The sequence below is a fragment of the Bufo bufo genome, chromosome 7 (assembly GCF_905171765.1).
Source record: "Bufo bufo chromosome 7, aBufBuf1.1, whole genome shotgun sequence".
Taxonomy (NCBI): Eukaryota; Metazoa; Chordata; class Amphibia; order Anura; family Bufonidae; genus Bufo; species Bufo bufo.
This window is the reverse complement of record NC_053395.1, coordinates 219807188-219826913: the sequence shown is the minus strand read 5'-3', so window position 1 is coordinate 219826913 and position 19726 is coordinate 219807188. Positions and strand designations below refer to the sequence as shown.

General features: G+C 45.3%; 1 protein-coding gene across 1 annotated transcript in view; it reads left to right on the top strand.

The window, feature by feature from the left end:
* Positions 1 to 19726, top strand: part of LOC121008833 (rac GTPase-activating protein 1-like) — a 35791-nt gene that overhangs the window by 13813 nt on the left and 2252 nt on the right. Inside the window, exons 4-14 of the mRNA XM_040441532.1 lie at positions 2752 to 2824; positions 4971 to 5024; positions 7278 to 7358; positions 12063 to 12192; positions 15171 to 15274; positions 16376 to 16549; positions 16656 to 16751; positions 17926 to 18124; positions 18391 to 18496; positions 19205 to 19337; positions 19408 to 19507. Of these exons, the coding sequence (XP_040297466.1) occupies positions 2752 to 2824; positions 4971 to 5024; positions 7278 to 7358; positions 12063 to 12192; positions 15171 to 15274; positions 16376 to 16549; positions 16656 to 16751; positions 17926 to 18124; positions 18391 to 18496; positions 19205 to 19337; positions 19408 to 19507 (1250 nt within the window). The remainder of the gene's footprint in view (positions 1 to 2751; positions 2825 to 4970; positions 5025 to 7277; positions 7359 to 12062; positions 12193 to 15170; positions 15275 to 16375; positions 16550 to 16655; positions 16752 to 17925; positions 18125 to 18390; positions 18497 to 19204; positions 19338 to 19407; positions 19508 to 19726) is intronic.

Genomic DNA, 19726 nt, shown 5'->3' with positions numbered 1-19726 from the left:
GGCGCCGCTGTATATGTCATGATACTTGGTTCACAATGTCAGGATCGGTGAAAGGTCCTCTTTAACTTTCTCTACATGATAAATGCAACTTACTGAAGTGAGAGGACCCCTTTAAGACCGGCGTCTAAAATGTGCCCCAATGTGTATACGATAGAAGCAGTGTCGTGCCATATGATGGAGCTCCTATACCTAATGAGGCCTTGATTGTAATACCTTGATTGTAAGAGCTGTGGCATTTTCCCTTTTGGCCTGGTTTCACCTACCGTAGGGGTTTTTCTGCATATTTTTTGCTGAGTTTTTGCACATTCTTTCATGTGGCCATCAAGAAATTAAGTCTATAGTGAAATATGAAATTTGCCATAGAAAAGGCATTTTTAACACTGCCTTTTTTTTTTTTGTTGCATTTGTGGCATTTTTGTCAAACAGCATTCTCTCTAGGTATGTCTTTTTTTTTTTTTCTTGAGTATCTTTATGGGAGTTTAAAAACGACTGCAAAGTGCCCCCCAAAAAAGGGTAAAAATACACATGGCATTTTTTACCTCCAAAAAATAAAAATTAATTTGTGTGAAGAAGGTCTAACTGCCGTGCAGAAGTAATCAAATAATGTCTTTTATGCCCTGCTGGAGGACATGTTAGATGACAAAAAAAAAGGCAGTCATTAGAAAAAAAATAACAATAATAAGACATTTAAAAAAACGCTCTTGCTATGCTCTGCCAGCTCGTCCAAAGCACTGGTCCTGGTACAGTAATCGTGTTATAGCTCAAAATAGGCCTGCACAATATATCGCCAAAGCAATCGCAATAAATTGCCATATCGCAATCGCCAATTGGCCGACCCAAAAATGCTGCAATTGTATTACCATATTTTTCGCTTTATAAGACAAACTTTTTTTGGGGGGGGGGGGGGGAAATGGCCGTGCGTCTTATAAAGTGATGGTTGACTTTTTACGTGGCTGACACGGATGTATCGCCGGCCGCTATGCTGCACAGCGCGGCTGGCGATACATCAGTTACAGTGCAGGGAGGGAGGAGGGGCTGGAGGCAAGTCGATATTTTAATGAACACATGTTTATATATCTATTCTATTTTATTTATCTGTTCTGTGCAGTGCTATTAAGAAAATGGCAAGTTTTGTATTTTGTACTTTTGAAGTAATGCAAATATGTTATTTAATTTAGTAAAAGTTTTATTTTGAAAAACACTGCATTTCAGTTCTTGAGTTAAGCATAACTACATTTCAGCATTATCAGTAATTTCTGTGTGCTTTTGCCTTGAAAATCCAAGCAAATAGACCTCTAGCAACAATTCCCTTAAAATATCGCATCGCACATCGTTATCACAATTTTTAGGGCCCTAATCGCAATCGCACAAAATTCCCATATCGTGCAGCCCTAGCTCAAAATAAACATCAGATAATAGAGGACACAAATAAATCCTATAATAGGGATCCACTGTGTGATTAAAAAATATTAGGTGTGTAAATTGCTCAAATAATAAAGCTCCATCTGTCTCGGGGGGAGATGAAAAAATGTTTTGTTTTTTTTAAAAAGTGGATAACGTTATGCCCATTTAACCAGCACGTCTGGTCATCAAACGTGATTATTCACTTAAAAAAAAAAAAAAAACAGCAAATACTGTAAAAAAACAAATACCAGTTCTCCTGCCGATCCAGCACGGACATTTCCCCGACCCCAAGAAGCAGCTGACACATGAGCACTGAAACCAATCAGTGGTAAAGGGAGCAAGTGTTAGATCAGCGAGGGAGCGAAGAGGTGAGTAGTCTCATTTAAATTTTATTTAAATTTTATAGCATGTGTGTGTTATTTTTTGTAGAAACTGGATAAACCCCTTAAGTCCCAAAACACATCTGATATTAAAGAGCATCTGTCAGCAGGATCAACCCTGTTTTAAACCAGACATAATGCCAGCTTGGGCTGATCCTGCTGATTTAAAATGCCTTTATTGTGACATTCTGTTGCACCTTTTGTGTAGAAAGGGTGTTTTAATTTTTACGCAATGAGGGCATCAGTGCACTGAGGAACGGGTCCTAGCCCGCTTGGTGTGCACCTTAGCTTTTACATTTTGCAACTTTGTTCATTCCCCAAGCTTTGACTGGTGGTCCGTTCCTTCTCCGCGCTTGCACCATACATTCAAAGTAAAAGTGAATTGGTCGGCGCTCCTGGTCATTGTAGATGGTGCTCAGTGGTAAATGCTTTTGCAAAATCAAACGGAGAAAACCACGGCACTCAAATTGTAGTATGCAGTATGTATGTACATTATAGGCCGGGAACAAGGTCTAGGCCAATGGCTCCATGTTCATTTTTGGATGGAATAAAAAAAATATTCTCACTACTGCATACTACAATTTCAGTGCCGTGGTTTACTCCTTTTGATTTTGCATCATACATTCAACCATTGGCACATGAACAGTACATCTGCTTCAGATGATTACTGCGCATGCGCTGAAAGTTGCATGTACTGTACCACCACCTTTTGCAGTTCTAAAACTGTAAATCGCATAGTATTACATTTAGGCATTGAAAGGTATGGCTGCCCATGTAACTCCAGCACGTCTATGCTCTCTCTCATCAAATGGGGGTCCTGAGTGGGACATTCAGATTAGTGGGAGTGGTTTCTAGGCGAAAACTTTTTTGTCCTAGAAACCCCTTTTTTTTTTTTTTTTTTTAAAGATTTTTGTTGCCCTTTAATACGGGATAGAAAAATGATCATTCTTCTTCTTTTCTTTGTCAGATTGTCCATGGTAGACGAGTCTTGCGGTTCCTTTCTGTCGGACATCAGCTATGACCAGACTGACGATGACCTGGTGAGCCCCGCTGCATTGTCGCCCCTCCCCCACCTCGCCGTTATAGGACCCATGTAAATCCGTCTTGTTTCCCTTACTAACGCCATGCCCTTGCTCTCTTCACTCTTCTGACAACTGGTTTATATTTATTAATAAAATAAAACCACAAAATCTCATTCCATCCAATTTAAATGCTAATTTCTGTCCCTTTCGGTGTAACCGGGAGTCTTTCGCTGAGCGTTCAGGCGAGAAAGGTCCCTGTGGGGAGTCTTCTCCCCCCTCCACCCTGTTTGGCTCTCCCTCCCCGCTCGCACACTGTGCTCCTGAGAATACATCCTGTTTGTAATTTGCTTTCCTTAATGCTTTTGAACCGTCCAGAGCTGCCTGCGGTGTCTCCCAGAGACGGCATTAATATTTAGCTGGCTCGATGGCTCTGCGGCCTCCCGCACTCGCCGCTTAGGGTCGTGTTACACGTCCCGAGCATCTACTGTCTGGAGGAGAGTGTCCACTGTCCGACAGCCTGTCTTGTGCAAACAGTTAGTGGCCTGGTTTAGCACAGGGATACTTACCTTAGGAGTTCAGCGCGATAAGTTGTCAGTTTTGTGGAAAATGTTTTTCACAGGAAGAATCTCAGTAAAGATAAACTTCTCCCCCGCTGAGAGCTACCTTAGGTTGTGAATGCTTCTCATTTATTGAACAGCGAGGCTCTAAACTCCCCTATTAGGTTGCGTCCTGATGAGTCGTATGCCCAGTGTGGTAAAATGTATGGATACTGGAAGGAGGCGAGGACGCGGGTATTTCCACCCAGCAGAGAGCTTCACAGGATGCAGTCGCTCTCACCTCTCCTGACATGTCTGTTTTACTAAGTGCTCGCATTAACCTTGTTATAACAATTCTGTAGCACCCATTCTTGTGACTCTATGTTGTGTCATTCTTCTATTATTCCTACTAGAACTTATGAATGAATTACTGGTAGTTTGCAATGAAGCTCTAGATGGATGCTACCCGTTGAAGGGGTGTCCCTGCTCAGTCTGACATTGGCAGCACTAATTGGGTAGTTTCAGACTGTGTGCAGGTACTCGCCCCAACTGGTAACACCCATCTGTACCTTCATTGCAAACTGCTAGTAATTAATTCATAACTGGCAGGAATAATAGAGGAAAGGCACAACGTGTTCATAAGAACAGATGCTCCAGAATTATTACAAGGGTAATGCAAGTAGTTACTAAAACCGACATGTCAGGAGAGGTGACCGCTCCTCTTTGAAGGGGTTTTCCCATCTTAGACAATGAAGGCTTATCTCTAGGATATGCCCCCATTGTCTGATAGGTGCGAGTCCCACCTCTGGGACCCGCACCTACAAGGAGAACGGAGCGGAGAAAGTTGAGGAGGGCGCACTGCACATGCGCAGCCGTCCTCCATTCATTTCTATGGAGCCGCCGAAAATAGCCGATTTATTTCCGTCGGCCCCATAGAAATGAATGGGAGCGGTGGCCGCGCATGAGTGGTGCGCTCCCATTCACTTCAATGGGAGAGGCGGGGAGCTGCGCCTGGTGGTGGACGGGGTCCTCCAGCCACAACTCTCCCCGGCTCCGTTCTCCCAGAGGTGGGACCTGCACCTATCAGACAATGGGGGCATATCCTAGTGATATGCCCCCATTGTCTAAGATTGGATAACCCCTTTAAAGGGGTATTCTCTTCTTCTAAAGGCGCTGACATATCAGTAGGATAGGCCATCACTGTAATTGGGTCGACCGTATGAACGGGTCCACCCCCTTCCGCAATTTTGCAGAACTGGTGCGGACCCACTCGGTTCAATGTGCTCTCTGCATCTGTTTCGCTGCCCTGCAAAAAATATGGAGTATTTCCTATTGTCAGCGGACAAGAAAAGGCATTTCCATAATGGGCCTCCCGTTCTGTTACGCAAATTGTGGAACGCACGTGGACGGCATCCGTGTTTTGCGGACCGCAAAACAGACGCGGTTTTCTGATTGCGCCGTTTCACACATCCTAAGAGTGAAGGAGGCCAGGGTGCTCCCTTCACTCTTTTTCTCCTGCAGAGGCTAAACGGTCGTCTGTTTCCAAGGACGACCTGCAGGATTTTGAGTTCTGTTTTGCAGGACGGTTCTTCGTGCAACATTTATCATAAGATTCTTATTCTCCTCAGGATCTGGAGGAATTTTCAGGGAAACCTGTGAAGCTGAAGCCCCGGGAAAGAAGGGTTAAGTATAAAGCATGCTCAGTATGTATATGCAGTGAAATTCCATTCATCTGGCATCTGGTCATCCAGAGAGTCTCATAGTCTGGCACCCTGGAGGGTTTACAAGCGAGTTTGTCTACTTTTTATCTGATAATCCAGAATATCTGATAACGCAGCAGTTGTCAAGTCCCATTGGTTGCCAGATTAAAGGGAAACTGTCAACAGGAAATTGAGTGTTAAAACTGCTTTGTAGGGCGGCTAGCTCAACTGTATGTAATGATACCTTTCACTTAGCGATCCATTGCTTCATTCTGGAGAAAAAGTATGTTTAATTAAGTGCACTGAGGGCGGGGCCAAGTCACCCTTGCACTTCCTGCTTCCTCTGTCATCTTGATTGTCAGGTTCCTGGTGCTGTGAATCAAGAAGGAGAGGGAAGGGTTGTCAGAGGAAGCAGGATGAGGAAGGGTGCACAGAGTGACTTGGGCCCGCCCTCGGTGCACTTAACGGCTCATTTCCATATGGATTCTAAGTACTTTATCTCCAGAATGAAGCAAGGGGTCGCTAAGTGAAAGGTAACATTACATTCAGCTGAGCTAGCTCCTCCAGGCATTGTGCCCAGTATAACGGTGAATTTCCTGGTGACTGATTTGTACTGCCTGATATAATTTCACACGCTATACCTTGTCTATAATACCCTGTGTAAATACATCAATTACTCAATGTAAATATTAGCTTCCATCGCTCGCCCTCCTCCCTCTCGGACACCAGGGGTCAGATGTTATTAATGCCAAAGACCAGACAAACTGACTTCATTTGTCAGCAAATTGTCGGGGATCAATAAAAAGTTCATTATTTGGACACCGGGCTCCTGCAGGTTTGGCCGGAATTTTTCATAAATCATCGTGCAGGTATTAGGGACGTTCCTCTGCCCTGTGTGCAGGTGCCCTCTAGTGGTCAGCACTGGAAGTATAGACTGCTAATGGACAGGAATTACTGCTGGTATTCATGCAAAGATATGCATTATTAAACAGAAGACCTGAAAGAAGACGATTATGAAGAACTGAGGTTAGCTAAAGGGAAGAAAATTATAAAAGCAGATGATATAATAAAATTATAACCTATTTTGCCTGTTACATGGGTTCATTGGCTTACCCTATGTGCTAGGCTTTGCTCAAGCTGCAACGGGTGGACTTGTGGGTATATATCTGCTCCACTACATGGATAACAGATGATATCTGTAATGGGGTAGTCCACCGTTCAACAGGCTCTGTTATACTGTAATGACGTCCGCCCCAGTTTACAATCTCTTATTGCATTCCCCTGTGTAACGATGGCTTTACACATTAGTTGAACACTGGCCAAATCTACCAATTTTTGGGCAGGATAGGCCAACCATCTAATGTGTATGAAGGTGTCCAGATGTCTAAGGGAAGAAGGATCAGGTGTGTTGGATTTCAAAATGATTGAAGATTGATTTGAAAATTGAAGGGGTATTACCAGTATAAAGGGCTAATCCAGTTGCTAGCATATGCCATACGTTTATGATTGGCGGGGGTCCAGCCTCTGGGACCCTCAACCATTCCTGAGAATGAAGGGGCTGCTTCAGTGCTGCAGCCCCTTCACCGTGCAGAGTCCTCACTGCAACACTTTCATTCTCAGGACTGTGAAGGTCCCAGGGGTAAGACCCACTATTGATTTTTAAAATGTGATGGCATATGCCAGCCATATCTCCTCATTTGGAATACGCCTTTAAAAGGGTTGTCTCAGAATGACAATTTTATCTGTGCACAGCATAGTTAAGTGTCGGATGGGGGTCCTGCATACCCCAATGGAAGGGAGAGGTGGTCAAGCATGCACGCTGTTATTCCTGGTGATCAGACACTCATCTCCTGTTGATAGGTGGTGTGTTGTCTTACTGGGAAAACTTATTTTAAGGGATGTTCCAGGATTTTGCTATTTAAGGCCTGTTTTCAGGATCACTATCTGATCAGCGAGGGTCCAGTGTATCTCCGGTGCTCCATTGTGGATTCGAAGGAAGTGGTTATTGCAGCACCAACGGGGCGGAGGTGTTGGACCCCTGCCAATCAGATATTGATGGCCTATCCTGAAATTTCATAGTTCACAATTTATGGGGGTGAGGGAGTACATGAAACACCTCTGTCTATTTAAAGGGGAACGGCGCAGTTGTCCTGTTGATGATGCAGGTTGATGTATCTGCTGACGCTTCTTCATAGGCGGTGGAAATGAACTGACATGTGTTTTGTGTCTCCTCAGCGATCCTCACTTTCTCCCCTGTTTGCTCCGTTTGTGAAGAAACCTCGGCCGAGTTTAACAGCTGCCATCGTAAATGAGAATGTGAGTGACCCGGTCTGTAGAGCAGAGGTCCGGAGTTAGTGAAGTGACAAAGGGGATCCAGCGGGTCACACAGAATCCAAGGCTATCATTCTACCATCTACTTTGGTCTTAGTCATATCGAGTTTCTACTGCCTCGTGTTTTCTTATGACTAGGATCTCAATAGACGGTGGAAACGCGTAAGTGTGTGAGACTATAACTGGGAAGACGTTTTTTTTTATTGATATAATTAAGCCTTGGATTTTATGTAACGCGCTGGATCCTCTCCCTCCTTCTACTTTGGAATCCTCACCAGCCCTAACAAGCTTTGGATCTGTCCTGCAGATTCGGTTTCTGCTTTCGCTGGGTGGGCTCGCTTCCCTTCTCTACATTAGTGGTGTAACACGACTGTAGGATCAGACTACAGAGGGTTTGTTTGTAGTCTGTAACCACGGAGACACACAGCCCTGCACAGGAGCTGTACAAGAAGGTAGATTGATGACATGTATTAGAGCATTAGGGTACTTTCACACTAGCGTTTTTGTTTTTTCCGGTATTGAATTCCGTCACAGGAGATCAATACTGGAAAAAAACTGATCAGTTTTATCATCCTAATACATTCTGAATGGAGAGCATTCCGTTCAGGATGCATCAGTTCAGTCCCTCTTACGTTTTTTGGACGGAGAAAATACCGCAGCATGCTGCAATTTTCTCTCCGGCCAAAAATACTGAACACTTGCCAGAATGCCTGGTGTATTAGTGCTGCATCTGGCACTAAGTGTTCCGGCAAAACGGATCCGGCTTTCCGGTCTGTGCATGCGCAGACCTTTTAAAAATTAAAAAAAAATATATACCGGATCCGTTTTTCTGGATGACACCGGAGAGACTGATCCGGTATTTCAATGCATTTGTCAGACGGACGTCTGACAAATGCCATCAGTTTGCGTCCAGATTGCCGGATCCGGTAGGCAGTGTTCCAGCGACTGAACTGCCTGCCGGAATCCTCTGCCGCAAGTGCGAAAGTACCCTTAGAAAATGGATATTTGCACACACCCTGTAAGACTTCTTCCAAATCTTCTCTCTTTCTTATGACTGCATTTGTAAAGTGGAAATTTCACATAAAAATTCACCATAAAAATCAATACCTGCCGAAGAGATATGTCAGAAGAGGAGGGAGGGAGAATGTTAGGTGGATCTGTAAGCTACTGGATGGTGGAAATCTCACTTCACCTCTTAAATGGAAGCCATAGTGGAGAGAGATTTTCCTGTGTTTCCTATATACCCCGACGTGGTCTGCAGAGATTCCGGTGTATGTATGCAGCATTGGCTGCAGATAGTAATACATAATGCCCTTGTTTCTTAACGAGGCTGTTTAGATGTGACATTTACTTGATACTTGTGCACAATTACTCTTTCTATTAGAAGCCGCCGCCGCTTTGTTACTGCCGTACACAGTCATTTGGCCGGTCTGAGTTTTGTCATCTGTCCAGTTACAGCTCCGTAGTTACTGCAGTCCACAATCTATTGACTGCTAAAATTCAGAGCGACTAATCCGTGATATACATCGCAGTCCAATTTACAGCCTACGTGACTCGGGAGCGAGGGGCCTCCGTCTGCTGAAGACTGAGGCTGCCATCTACTGGTAGAGAGCGGAACTGGGCAAGATGATGCTCAAGTTTTCAGAGCGTTGCTCGCTTGATTCTTATTTTTACCCACTGGATATAGAGAGTGGAGTCTCCACTGGCCTTCCGCTTCAGAGGGGAACGCTGCCGCATGGAAAAACAGCAGATCGTGTGCTACGTTGTGTGTTACGGTGATGTAAATACACTGTATGGCGAGACTTGTAGAAAAAAAAGAAAAAATTCTGCCTTCAGGCAGCTGAGATGTGGGGAGCTGTTTGGTGAGGCCCCAATGCTGGGAAGGTTATAACTGCAGCATACTGACAAAATAAAGGTTTTACTGAATACTTGCAAAATTTTGAGAAGCGACATCATGGAGATTCCAAAGAGCGAAATGGGAAGTGGCGAGCTATGGGTGCCATGCCAATTTTTTTTTTCCCTTTATGCCCCACCCAAGTATGTTTGACGACACTTTTCTTATAGAATTTGAATCGCAGATGGCACATATGATCTTTTTCACACCTCACAATGAAGATAGATCCTCTTAAAGGGGTTCTCCAAGACTGGGAAACCCTTGTTCAGATGGCCGGGCAGAGTACAAAAGTCAAAAATAAAACATGCTACCTCTGGCCAATCGGTGGTCTCAGCCGCAGCATGATTAGGCACGACACGTGATTGCCACCACCGCTGATTGGCCAGCAGGTTGACATGCGTTTAGACGCCACATCCTAATGCTGGGACCAGAAGCGGAGGAGAAGAATAGAGCTAGATGTCAGAACAGGGGTTCCTGGTCTCGGAGAACCCCTTCAAACGAATATAGATGGCAGGCAAGACCCTTAGAATAAATGTAGACCCCAGACCACACCCCCTTAACAAATGCAGACCCCTGCCCATTTCCCTTTATACATACCCTAGACCAGAGCCCAGAGGAGTGCACAAATTGGGAGAGGTCACTATAATTTTTAAAATGACCCCTCTAAGGAAAGCATTGGCAGTTTTTCTTTTCGAGGGGCTGCATGTAAAAGGGACCATAAAAATTACATACAGCTGATTTACTTTTATCTGCTCTCGGGAAAGCTGGGTGAGAGCGGTACTGTTGGTGATATTGGTGGTCACCCAGCTTTCCATCTGTCACCCGACAACCAAATAAGAATCTGATCTCAGAGGTTGTCACCCAGCTTTTCTCAGGAAGATACAATTCCTATACAGCTGTTTAGTTTTACTGGGATTGCTGGGAGACGGTCCTCGCGATTGCCTTCAGGGGTAGTCTGATGTGCATGGTCCCTCTTGACATTTAGTGTTAGGGGACCAGGAAGCCTATGTTGGTTGTCACCCAGCTTTCCCAGAATAGCTGCACAGTAATGAAGGACTCAGGATTTAGGGTCAAGGGGAAAATGCTCCGTAAATCCATTGCACCGCACAGAGCGCCTGAGCTGTATACGCCGTTCTGCCCCCCCCCCCCCCCTTCCCCCTTGTGTGTAGAGGAAGGATAAAGAAGGGATGTTGGTTGTTGTAATCTTCTATTACAGGTCAGTAAGCCGAGGTTGGCGAGATAAAAGGATTCGGCCCGTACCCTGCTCCTCTGGTTGGTTCTTTGGTCTCGTAGAATGGCGGCGTATCGGGAACAGGGTTTTTTTTTTTTTTCTTCTTTTTGAAATACTGATGAGATGTGTTTTGAAAGACTAAGAAATTGATTTGCAACTTCAAAGTAAACTTGGAGCTTGCGCAGCGGTGGAGATTTACAGAGGGGACGGCGGCAGAGGATCAGCGTAATGTAAATGAGGTCCTTTGAGGGGAATGCTCTTCTTTAGGACTGTGTAAACTGAACAGTAGGATTTTTATTTATTTTTTGGGCTTTTGTTAATTTATATAGTCTGATCCCGCTGTGATATTTTATGCAGCTGCCTCAGTATGCCATTCGTCTGATAGGTTGGACAGATGTGCCACAGTTTTTGGAAGAAAACGGCCGTGTTTTTAAGGTGTTTTTTTTTTTTTTTTTCTCCGTTTAGACCAGTTTTATCTTGATCAGTGACAGAACCAGCCTTCCATATGTTTGTGTAGGTTTAGTACCGGTTAAAGGAACACTCCGGCTAAGACTGAAACACTGAGGGGGCGGAGCATGACAATCTATATAGTGTATGAATCCCCGTGTCATGCTCATGTCTTGCTCTGCCACCCCCTCCCCCAGGACCTGAAAGGGGTTTCCCATGATTAATGTAAAAAATTTAAATCCGACCCCCTCCTATAATACATGACAATGTCTTTCTAACAAAGCTAGAACCAGCCCTGTACCTCACATGGGTCCAGAGATCTTCCCAGTCATTGCTCTGCTAGATTTATATCAAGCTGACAGCTCAGGGGAGTGTCTTTTCTGGGGGGCGTGTCCGTGCTCTACCTATCACAGCTCAGGAGGCAGTTGAAGGATAAAACTGAGCATGTGCGGCCATCTCAGTGAGCAGGACAAAGAAATAAGAAAAAACAGCAGGTGGCGCTATACAGATACATTCTTATTGAATAACTGAATAGCTATAATACATTTTTAATTACATGCAATTACAAAAGTCTTCAGGTCCATGGGCTGCTTTGAAAACTGTAGAATATTTTTCGTGGGACAACTCCTTTTAAAGGGGTATTCCCTTCTTGATGATCACTGTTAAATCTGTCAATGATTTAACAGTGATCATTTTTCTAAATATATTTAATTAACTAATTCCCACCCCTTAGAAGAAAATGAACATATACTTACCTGACTGTTGTCTTCCGTCTCCCCTGGTTACGGCCACCGCTCTTCTCCGGAATCGCGGTGGCCGCGCTTGCGCAGAGGACTTTTTCTTTTCTCCCGGCCGCGCTCACGCCAAGGCCGCGCATGCGCTATAGTGATTTCTTCCTGGCCAGTATAGTATACTTGCCAGGAAGAAGTCACCATGGCGCATGCACGGCGGCGTGCGCGCTGAGTCCAGCGCCCGGCCGGGAGAAGACTTCAATCAAGATGGAGCCCGCCCCCTGCCGAAACCAGGAAGTGGACAGTGCGCCGGGAGCAGGTAAGTATAAAACAGCGTGATGGGAATACCCCTTTAAGGTCTATAATTCTGTGTTTTGTGTTTGCAGATTAAGGAAGCAATTATTGCAAAAACCACCATGTTGATTAGAGACTCCGGTCCAATCCATGCCACGTCCTCCATTGAGTCTGTACCACGCCGACGATCGCGCAAAAGTAAAGCGTTCTCATGCATGCAAGGTGGGGGTCTCTTGGAGTTCTGCTGAGCATATACTGACTATATAGCATAACATTCCTTAAAGGGGTTCTCCAAGACTATAAAAATGTCCCTCACAATGAATATACTTACCCTGCTCCCCGCACTGCCGCTGCTGCTTCTCCCCATGCGCGGATGAAAACATCCGGTGCCAGGGGGTGGGGAGCAGCCAATGGCAGGGACGAGCCTCCCTAGATGGTATAGAGCAGGGGTGCACAACGTTTCCTGGTTGGGGGCCACATTGCCAGACTGAACCAATGACGAGGGCCGAAATTAAAATTTAAAGGTATATTAACAACTGAAATATTGTACTTATGCATATTGAACACACATTATATACCATTAATGTCTAGTTACACTTCCAGGACTCCCATCTAATGGGAGAAATACATGAAAAATATATGTGAGCAGCCACAAGACATAGGCATACATGTCTGTTACCAGATGGTTGGGGGCCGCACAGAATGGTATCAAGGGCCGCATGTGGCCCCCGGGCCGCAGGTTGTGCACCCCTGGTATAGAGGCTTGTCCCTGTCCCTGCCTGCCATTGGCTGCTCCCCCCCCGACACCGGATGTTTTCATCCGTGCACGGGGATAAGTGGCGGGGAGCGGGGTAAATATATTCATTGTGAGGGGGCCCGGCATATGGGGAACATTTTTATCGTCTTGGATAACCCCCTTTAATCCACCATCCTGAGGTCTGATGTGATAGGATCAGGATGTAACTGGCATTTATGGGAAATATTCCCAGGGGCCATTTTAACCCCTTAGAGACATGTGACAGTGCTTCTTCACACTGTGGCTGATATACCCATCACCTAGTCCAGCAAGTAGAGATACAATCTAAATCAGGGTTCGGACACTAATACATCACTATTGGTGGTCCTCACCCAAATTGCGGATATCACTTTATCATTATTGGTATCCGATATCTATGATATCAATTGAGCTTACTTACCCCCTGATAATCCCACATAGTGGGGGAAACTCGTTGGGTTTTCTTTATGTCTACCTACTTTTAGGGTGAATTGACTACATATGCCTTGATGCACTGTGTACCTTGTTGACTGTTATAACACAGCACTAGGGTTGTATACAGAGTCCATCAATTTACCCTATTTCTATAGGGGAGAGTATATGTATAGTATTTCTTTTTCCTTCTTTATTTTCACTGACAGGCACCTATTCTACTCCCACCACTTTGCTAGGGTTGATTTAGGACCTTTTTAGTCCAGGTTCGAGGACAGGGAGTCCCCACCATCAGGGGTCATGCCTGGGCTGAGCACTAGACTAGGGACAGTTCTCCCCACCCTTCAGGATGGATCTGTATAGCTGCCTGCTGTGGAACTATCTGAGTTCAATCTCAATGATTTTTGTTCCGTGTGTCTTATTTTAAGGATATTTAATTAAAGTTTATAAATTTTAAGGGTTACAATAATTGCTGATATACCCGTCACAATGATCCCATGATCACTGCCGCTGTACCTATGAGCTCCGCTTCAGGAGCACTGTTATAACACAGCCCTGATCCTGCCGCCACTGCCGGGATCTGATGCCATTAATTAACCCCTGGAAGGGGAGCGAGCCATCTTGTAATCCCAAAAAAGGACTGCTTTACTATTACGGCATACTGGCGGTATGCTCTTATAGGTGCCTGTGCATGTTACTATTCCAGCATACAGTTTGTAAAAACAAAAATGTAAAAAAAAAAAAATTTAAGATAATGCAGAAATTATTTTTAAAACAGTGGATTGCCGACATGGAAAATCCCAAAAATGTGTCTGGTCCCTAAAGGGGTTGTGCACGTTGTCCTGGGCAGACTTACAAAGGAAAGCATACTTACCTGCTTCCCGACGCTCGCCCCCGGCTCCTGTGCTCTCTCTGGCAGAGAGGACATGAACTGGGAGCCAGCATTGGGAAGCAGGCGAGTAGGTCTGCCCAAGGGGGGGGGGGGGCGCCAAAACCTTTCCAAACGTACACAACCCCTCTAAAGACGACATGCCGCCTGTCCTGACGTGTCTGTTTTAGTAACTACTTGCATTCCCCACTGAGTAATGATTCGGGAACCATGACTCTACATTGTTGTTACGTTCCTCAGTTATTGCTACGTGAAGTTTATAAATGAATCCCCAACTGTGTGTTGCCAGCAGGGGCGTGTCCCTGCACAGTCTGGCACTGGCAGTGTTCGTTGGACAGTGGGTATGGGCACACGCCCGGCTGGTAACACCCAGTTGCAGATTTATTCATAAACTTCTCGTAGTAATAACTGAAGATCAGAGCAATATAATGGTATGTGAAAAGATGCTCCAGAACCATTATTGCAAGGGGAATGAAATGATTTCGTAAAACGGACATGTCGGGGAGGCCAGGAGTCCACTTTAAAGAAGCACTCTAGCAAAAAGATGCCTATATAATGCAGCCTAGGCTCTTGTGTATACCTGTATTAGTTTAAGTGCCATCTATGGGTTGTCTGCTGTCTTCATTCTTTCTTGACCTCAGATGTGGTTTACACTTCCCATGATGCCTCTGGTTTTTCAGAGCCAGAGGTGCGGGGTTTCATCACACTTCACTTGCTCGACTCTTAATCCATTCTGAGAACAGCAAGTGACAGACTAGTGACCTAGAACCGCTGTCTCCTGACTCATCATGAAGAGTCTTCTTGTATTTCTATGTAGCACAGCTTCAGCCTGTCTTCCCTGCCTCCTGCTTGTGATAGGTTTCTCCCTGTCAGACCGCACAAGCAGGAGGCAGGGAAAAGCAGTGTGCTGCATCTCCTAGGAATACAATTCCAGTCAGCACCTTGCATGGTTCACCACCTCTTCTTCTTTAATCCTATGCCTTGATGTGGGGCTGCCTCTGGTCAGAGGGTACAGTTCACTCAATAGGTGAATGGTCCCTGAGGTGACACCACCACATATCAAATATGCATCAGACTTTGTGAGGTCTCTGTGCTTGTTTTCAGACCAGTCTATATTACCACAAATAAATGAGGCGGATCAAGAAACTGAACCAGAATTGCCTCATCCCAACAACCCAGCACAAGCGCACGTCTTCTTGTCCAAAACGGTGAGGACCAAAAGTTGTACCGTAAATCAGATATATCATCATAGAAAGGGGGAATGAAAATGAGGTGCCCGACACCATTAATGATTATAGAAGCTATTGCAGTTTATATATAGAATGAATCTACATAAAAAGGATCAGTACAGGATAAGTAATGTATGTACACAGTGACTCCACCAGCAGAATAGTGAGTGCAGCTCTGGAGTATAATACAGGATGTAACTCAGGATCAGTGCAGGATAAGTAATGTAATGTATGTACACAGTGACTGCACCAGCAGAATAGTGAGTGCGGCTCTGGAGTATAATACAGGATGTAACTCAGGATCAGTACAGGATAAGTAATGTATGTACACAGTGACTCCACCAGCAGAATAGTGAGTGCAGCTCTGGAGTATAATACAGGATGTAACTCGGGATCAGTACAGGATAAGTAATGTAATGTATGTACACAGTGACTGCACCAGCAGAATAGTGAGTGCAGCTCTGGAGTATAATACAGGATGTAACTCAGGATCAGTACAGGATAAGTAATGTAATGTATGTACACAGTGACTGCACCAGCAGAATAGTGAGTGCAGCTCTGGAGTATAATACAGGATGTAACTCAGGATCAGTACAGGATAAGTAATGTAATGTATGTACACAGTGACTGCACCAGCAGAATAGTGAGTGCAACTCTGGAGTATAATACAGGATGTAACTCGGGATCAGTACAGGATAAGTAATGTATGTACACAGTGACTGCACCAGCAGAATAGTGAGTGCAGCTCTGGAGTATAATACAGGATGTAATTCCGGATCAGTACAGGATAAGTAATGTAATGTATGTACGGCAGAATAGTGAGTGCAGCTCTGGAGTATAATACAGGATGTAATTCCGGATCAGTACAGGATAAGTAATGTAATGTATGTACGGCAGAATAGTGAGTGCAGCTCTGGAGTATAATACAGGATGTAGTACAGGAGAAGTAATTCAATATGCTTAACGTTTTTCAACTTTCTATGTAGATTCTTTCTGTATGTGAACTGTAATATGTTATTCATTGGTGATTACACACTTTTTATTTTGTTACAATTGAACTTATTTTGTACTGAATTACAGATGATCCGGGCCGAGCAGTGCTCCGTCTGCGGCCATAAGACCCGGTTTGGGAAGATGTCTTTAAAGTGCAGAAACTGTCGGATTTTAATACATCCTGAATGCCGTGACTTTTGCCCCAAGCTGTGCCCTTCCACCTCTGTGCCCTCTCAGAACACGGCACCAAAAAAAGGACAGGTGACCCTCCCCTGCCAATACCAGTGGGGGTGTCAGGGAAGATCCTAGATCATGGTTCTATATCTAGGGTCTGTGAAATGCTGTCTCTGACTTGTCATGATTACAGGTGCTGCTGTCTGACTTCGCCCCAACCACTCCTCCTATGGTGCCCAGTCTGGTCATTCAATGTGTAAATGAGATTGAGAAGAGGGGTCTGAATGAGGTACGACAATCATGCATTTAAACCTTAGGCTACTGTGAATGTCCACCTTTAATAAAAGGGATCTGTATGGAAGAAGCTCCCCCTAGTGGTGGCTGCAGACAGAAAGCATTTCATCACTTAGAGGCACTGTTACAATATTTCCCCCTTCTGCTGTTTGTACAGTTGCATTGTAACATAATTGTTTGTTCAAAAGCATTTATTTATTTTTTTACTGGGAATGCCTTTTTAACCCATATGTGTACAACAACGTACTTATACTTTAGAGGTGTCGGCTGCGTTATACAGCTGACACCTTTATGCTGCAGCTGGGACGCCATGGTCGGCAGGCTTCTGTCCTCGGTTAGTGATAAAGAAGTGATCATACAAATCACAGGTTTGCGTCCCCTAGGGGGGACTACAAAAAAAGTTTTAAAAAAATGTTGGATACAGTAAAAAAATATTTTAAAAAAACATATTAAAAATTCTAAAGAAACACCTTTTTTGTTTTTATTATATAAAATCTAAGCAATAAACAACACAACTGAGATTCACCGCAAAAGATTACAATATCACATGAAAGGGGTTGTGTCACTTCAGGAAATGGCATTTATTTTGTAGAGAGAGTTAATTCAAGTCACTTACTAATATATTGTGATTATCCGTATTGCTTCCTTTGCTGGCTGGATTCATTTTTCCATCACATTATACACTGCTCGTTTCCATGGTTACGACCACCCTGCATCAGCGGTCGCCGTGCTTGCACACTATAGAAAAAAAGCACCAGCCTATGTGCGCTCCCACGTTCTGGCATTTTTTCCTATAGTGTGCAAGCACGACCACTGGTGATGGATTGCAGGGTGGTCGTAACCATGGAAACGAGCAGTGTATAAAGTGATGGAAACATGAATCCAGACGGTAAAGGAGGCAATATGAACAATCAGTGCATATATTGCATTAACTTTCTCTATATGATAAATGCCACCTGCTGAAGTAAGTATATCGGTCAATGAACGCCATGAAAAGGTCATGGCTCTTGGAAACTAGGGGTTAACCCCTATGACTGTGTGAAGGGAAGCATTTGGGGTGCTGAGCTCTATAAAGATACGGCTTATACTTCTTCTATAACGTTTGGCACCATTTATCTGATCACGGCGGGGTTCCTCTTGGGTGTAATGGGCCCCTGTCTTGTCACCAGCGGGGTCTCTATCGTATCTCTGGTGGTGAGCGACTGGTAAAGGAAATGAAACACAAACTTCTCTATGGGAAAGCGAAGGGTCATCAACTGGCAAAAGAAGATATTCACGCTGTGTGCGGCGTCTTGAAGGATTTCCTGCGGAACCTGACCGAGCCTCTCCTCACCTTCTCGCTGCACGCCCAGTTCCTGGACGCCGCCGGTAAGTCCTGAATATGGGAGGCCATGGTGAAAACGGACAACTTATTTTTCAGCTCTTTAGTCTGTCTGTTCCTGGAAAAGCTGGATGGCGACCAATATGACTTGGAAACGGCTGGATATTATGTTGTCGGCACCACCCAGCTTTCCAACAAACAGATAAAGTGAAACGGACAGTTTTTAATGACTGGACAGAAGAGGATGATGAGCTCCACTATATGTACTAAGGATCCTTGATACTGTCTTTATCTTTCTTTCCGTCATGTGTAGATATTCTCAATGAAAGTGACAGTAAATGTGAGATCTGCCAGGCTGTTCAGGAGCTTCCCCCTGCAAACAGGGACACGCTGGCCTTCCTCATCCTGCACCTGTACAGGTAATGACCTATTGTGTGGGCCCCCCTCTGTGCGCCCTCATTGCTTGGTCCCCTCGGGTGCGGAGCCCCATATTGTGTGTGTGTCCCGGGGGCGGAGCCCCATAGTGTGTGTGTGTGTGTCCCCCCGGGGGCGGAGCCCCATAGTGTGTGTGTGTGTGTGTCCCCGGGGGCGGAGCCCCATAGTGTGTGTGTCCCCCCGGGGGCGGAGCCCCATAGTGTGTGTGTGTGTGTGTGTCCCCGGGGGCGGAGCCCCATAGTGTGTGTGTGTGTGTCCCTCCCGGGGGGCGGAGCCCCATAGTGTGCGCGGAGCCCTCCCGGGGGGCGGAGCCCCATAGTGTGCGCGGAGCCCCATAGTGTGTAAACCCCTCCCCCAGGGGCGGAGCCCCATAGTGTGGTTCCCCTCCCCGTACAAGTTTGACTACAAGGAAACATTGGTCATGTGACACAAAGATCGCATTTCTACATCGCCAGTGAATGTGGCACATGATGTAATGCCTCCATGACGCGACTGGTGCAAAAAATCTGACCAGGCCGGACTTCTGGAAGCAGATTGTAGCCAACTTTTTCAGCAGCAGTCATATCAAGCTGCAACTTATTTGCAAAGTCAGAAAATGTTTGTGCACATATATTTGGTGTCACAAATCCTAAATTGCAGGCGACACACTGTGTAGTCCTATACAAGACAGGATTTCAGTATTTCTTCCACAGAGTGATGCGGAGTCCAGAATGTCAGATGGATAGGATGAACTTGTCTCGGGTCTTTGGTCCGACCATCGTTGGTTATTCAGTGCCTGACCCCAGCCCTCTGGTGATCATGCAGGACACCCCCCGACAAGCCAAGGTCAGTGACCGCAAATACTGCTGAAGGCCATTTCTTTACCTCCATGACTGACTTGTGGGTTTGTCGTCAGGTGATGTCTCTGCTGCTCTCGCTGCCCTCCGGCTTCTGGAATCAGTTCTTGTCCAACAATCGGGAGAATCAAAATTGTGACTCTGTGAGCATGGCGCAAGGTGGGTCCGAGGAGGAAAAACATCTGGGGGTTCTGAAATGTAATTTACTATGCCCCTCTCTGAGGTAAGACCCAAAGAATTTCCCAGAATGAAGGTCCAGGTTCTCCACAGGGGCCACCACCCCTTCACTTTGGGATCTGTGTGTAGTTACATGGCATCACAAGGTAAATTGTGGTGAAATTATCCACCCAGAGAGGCTTTCACAATCTTGCAGGCTTT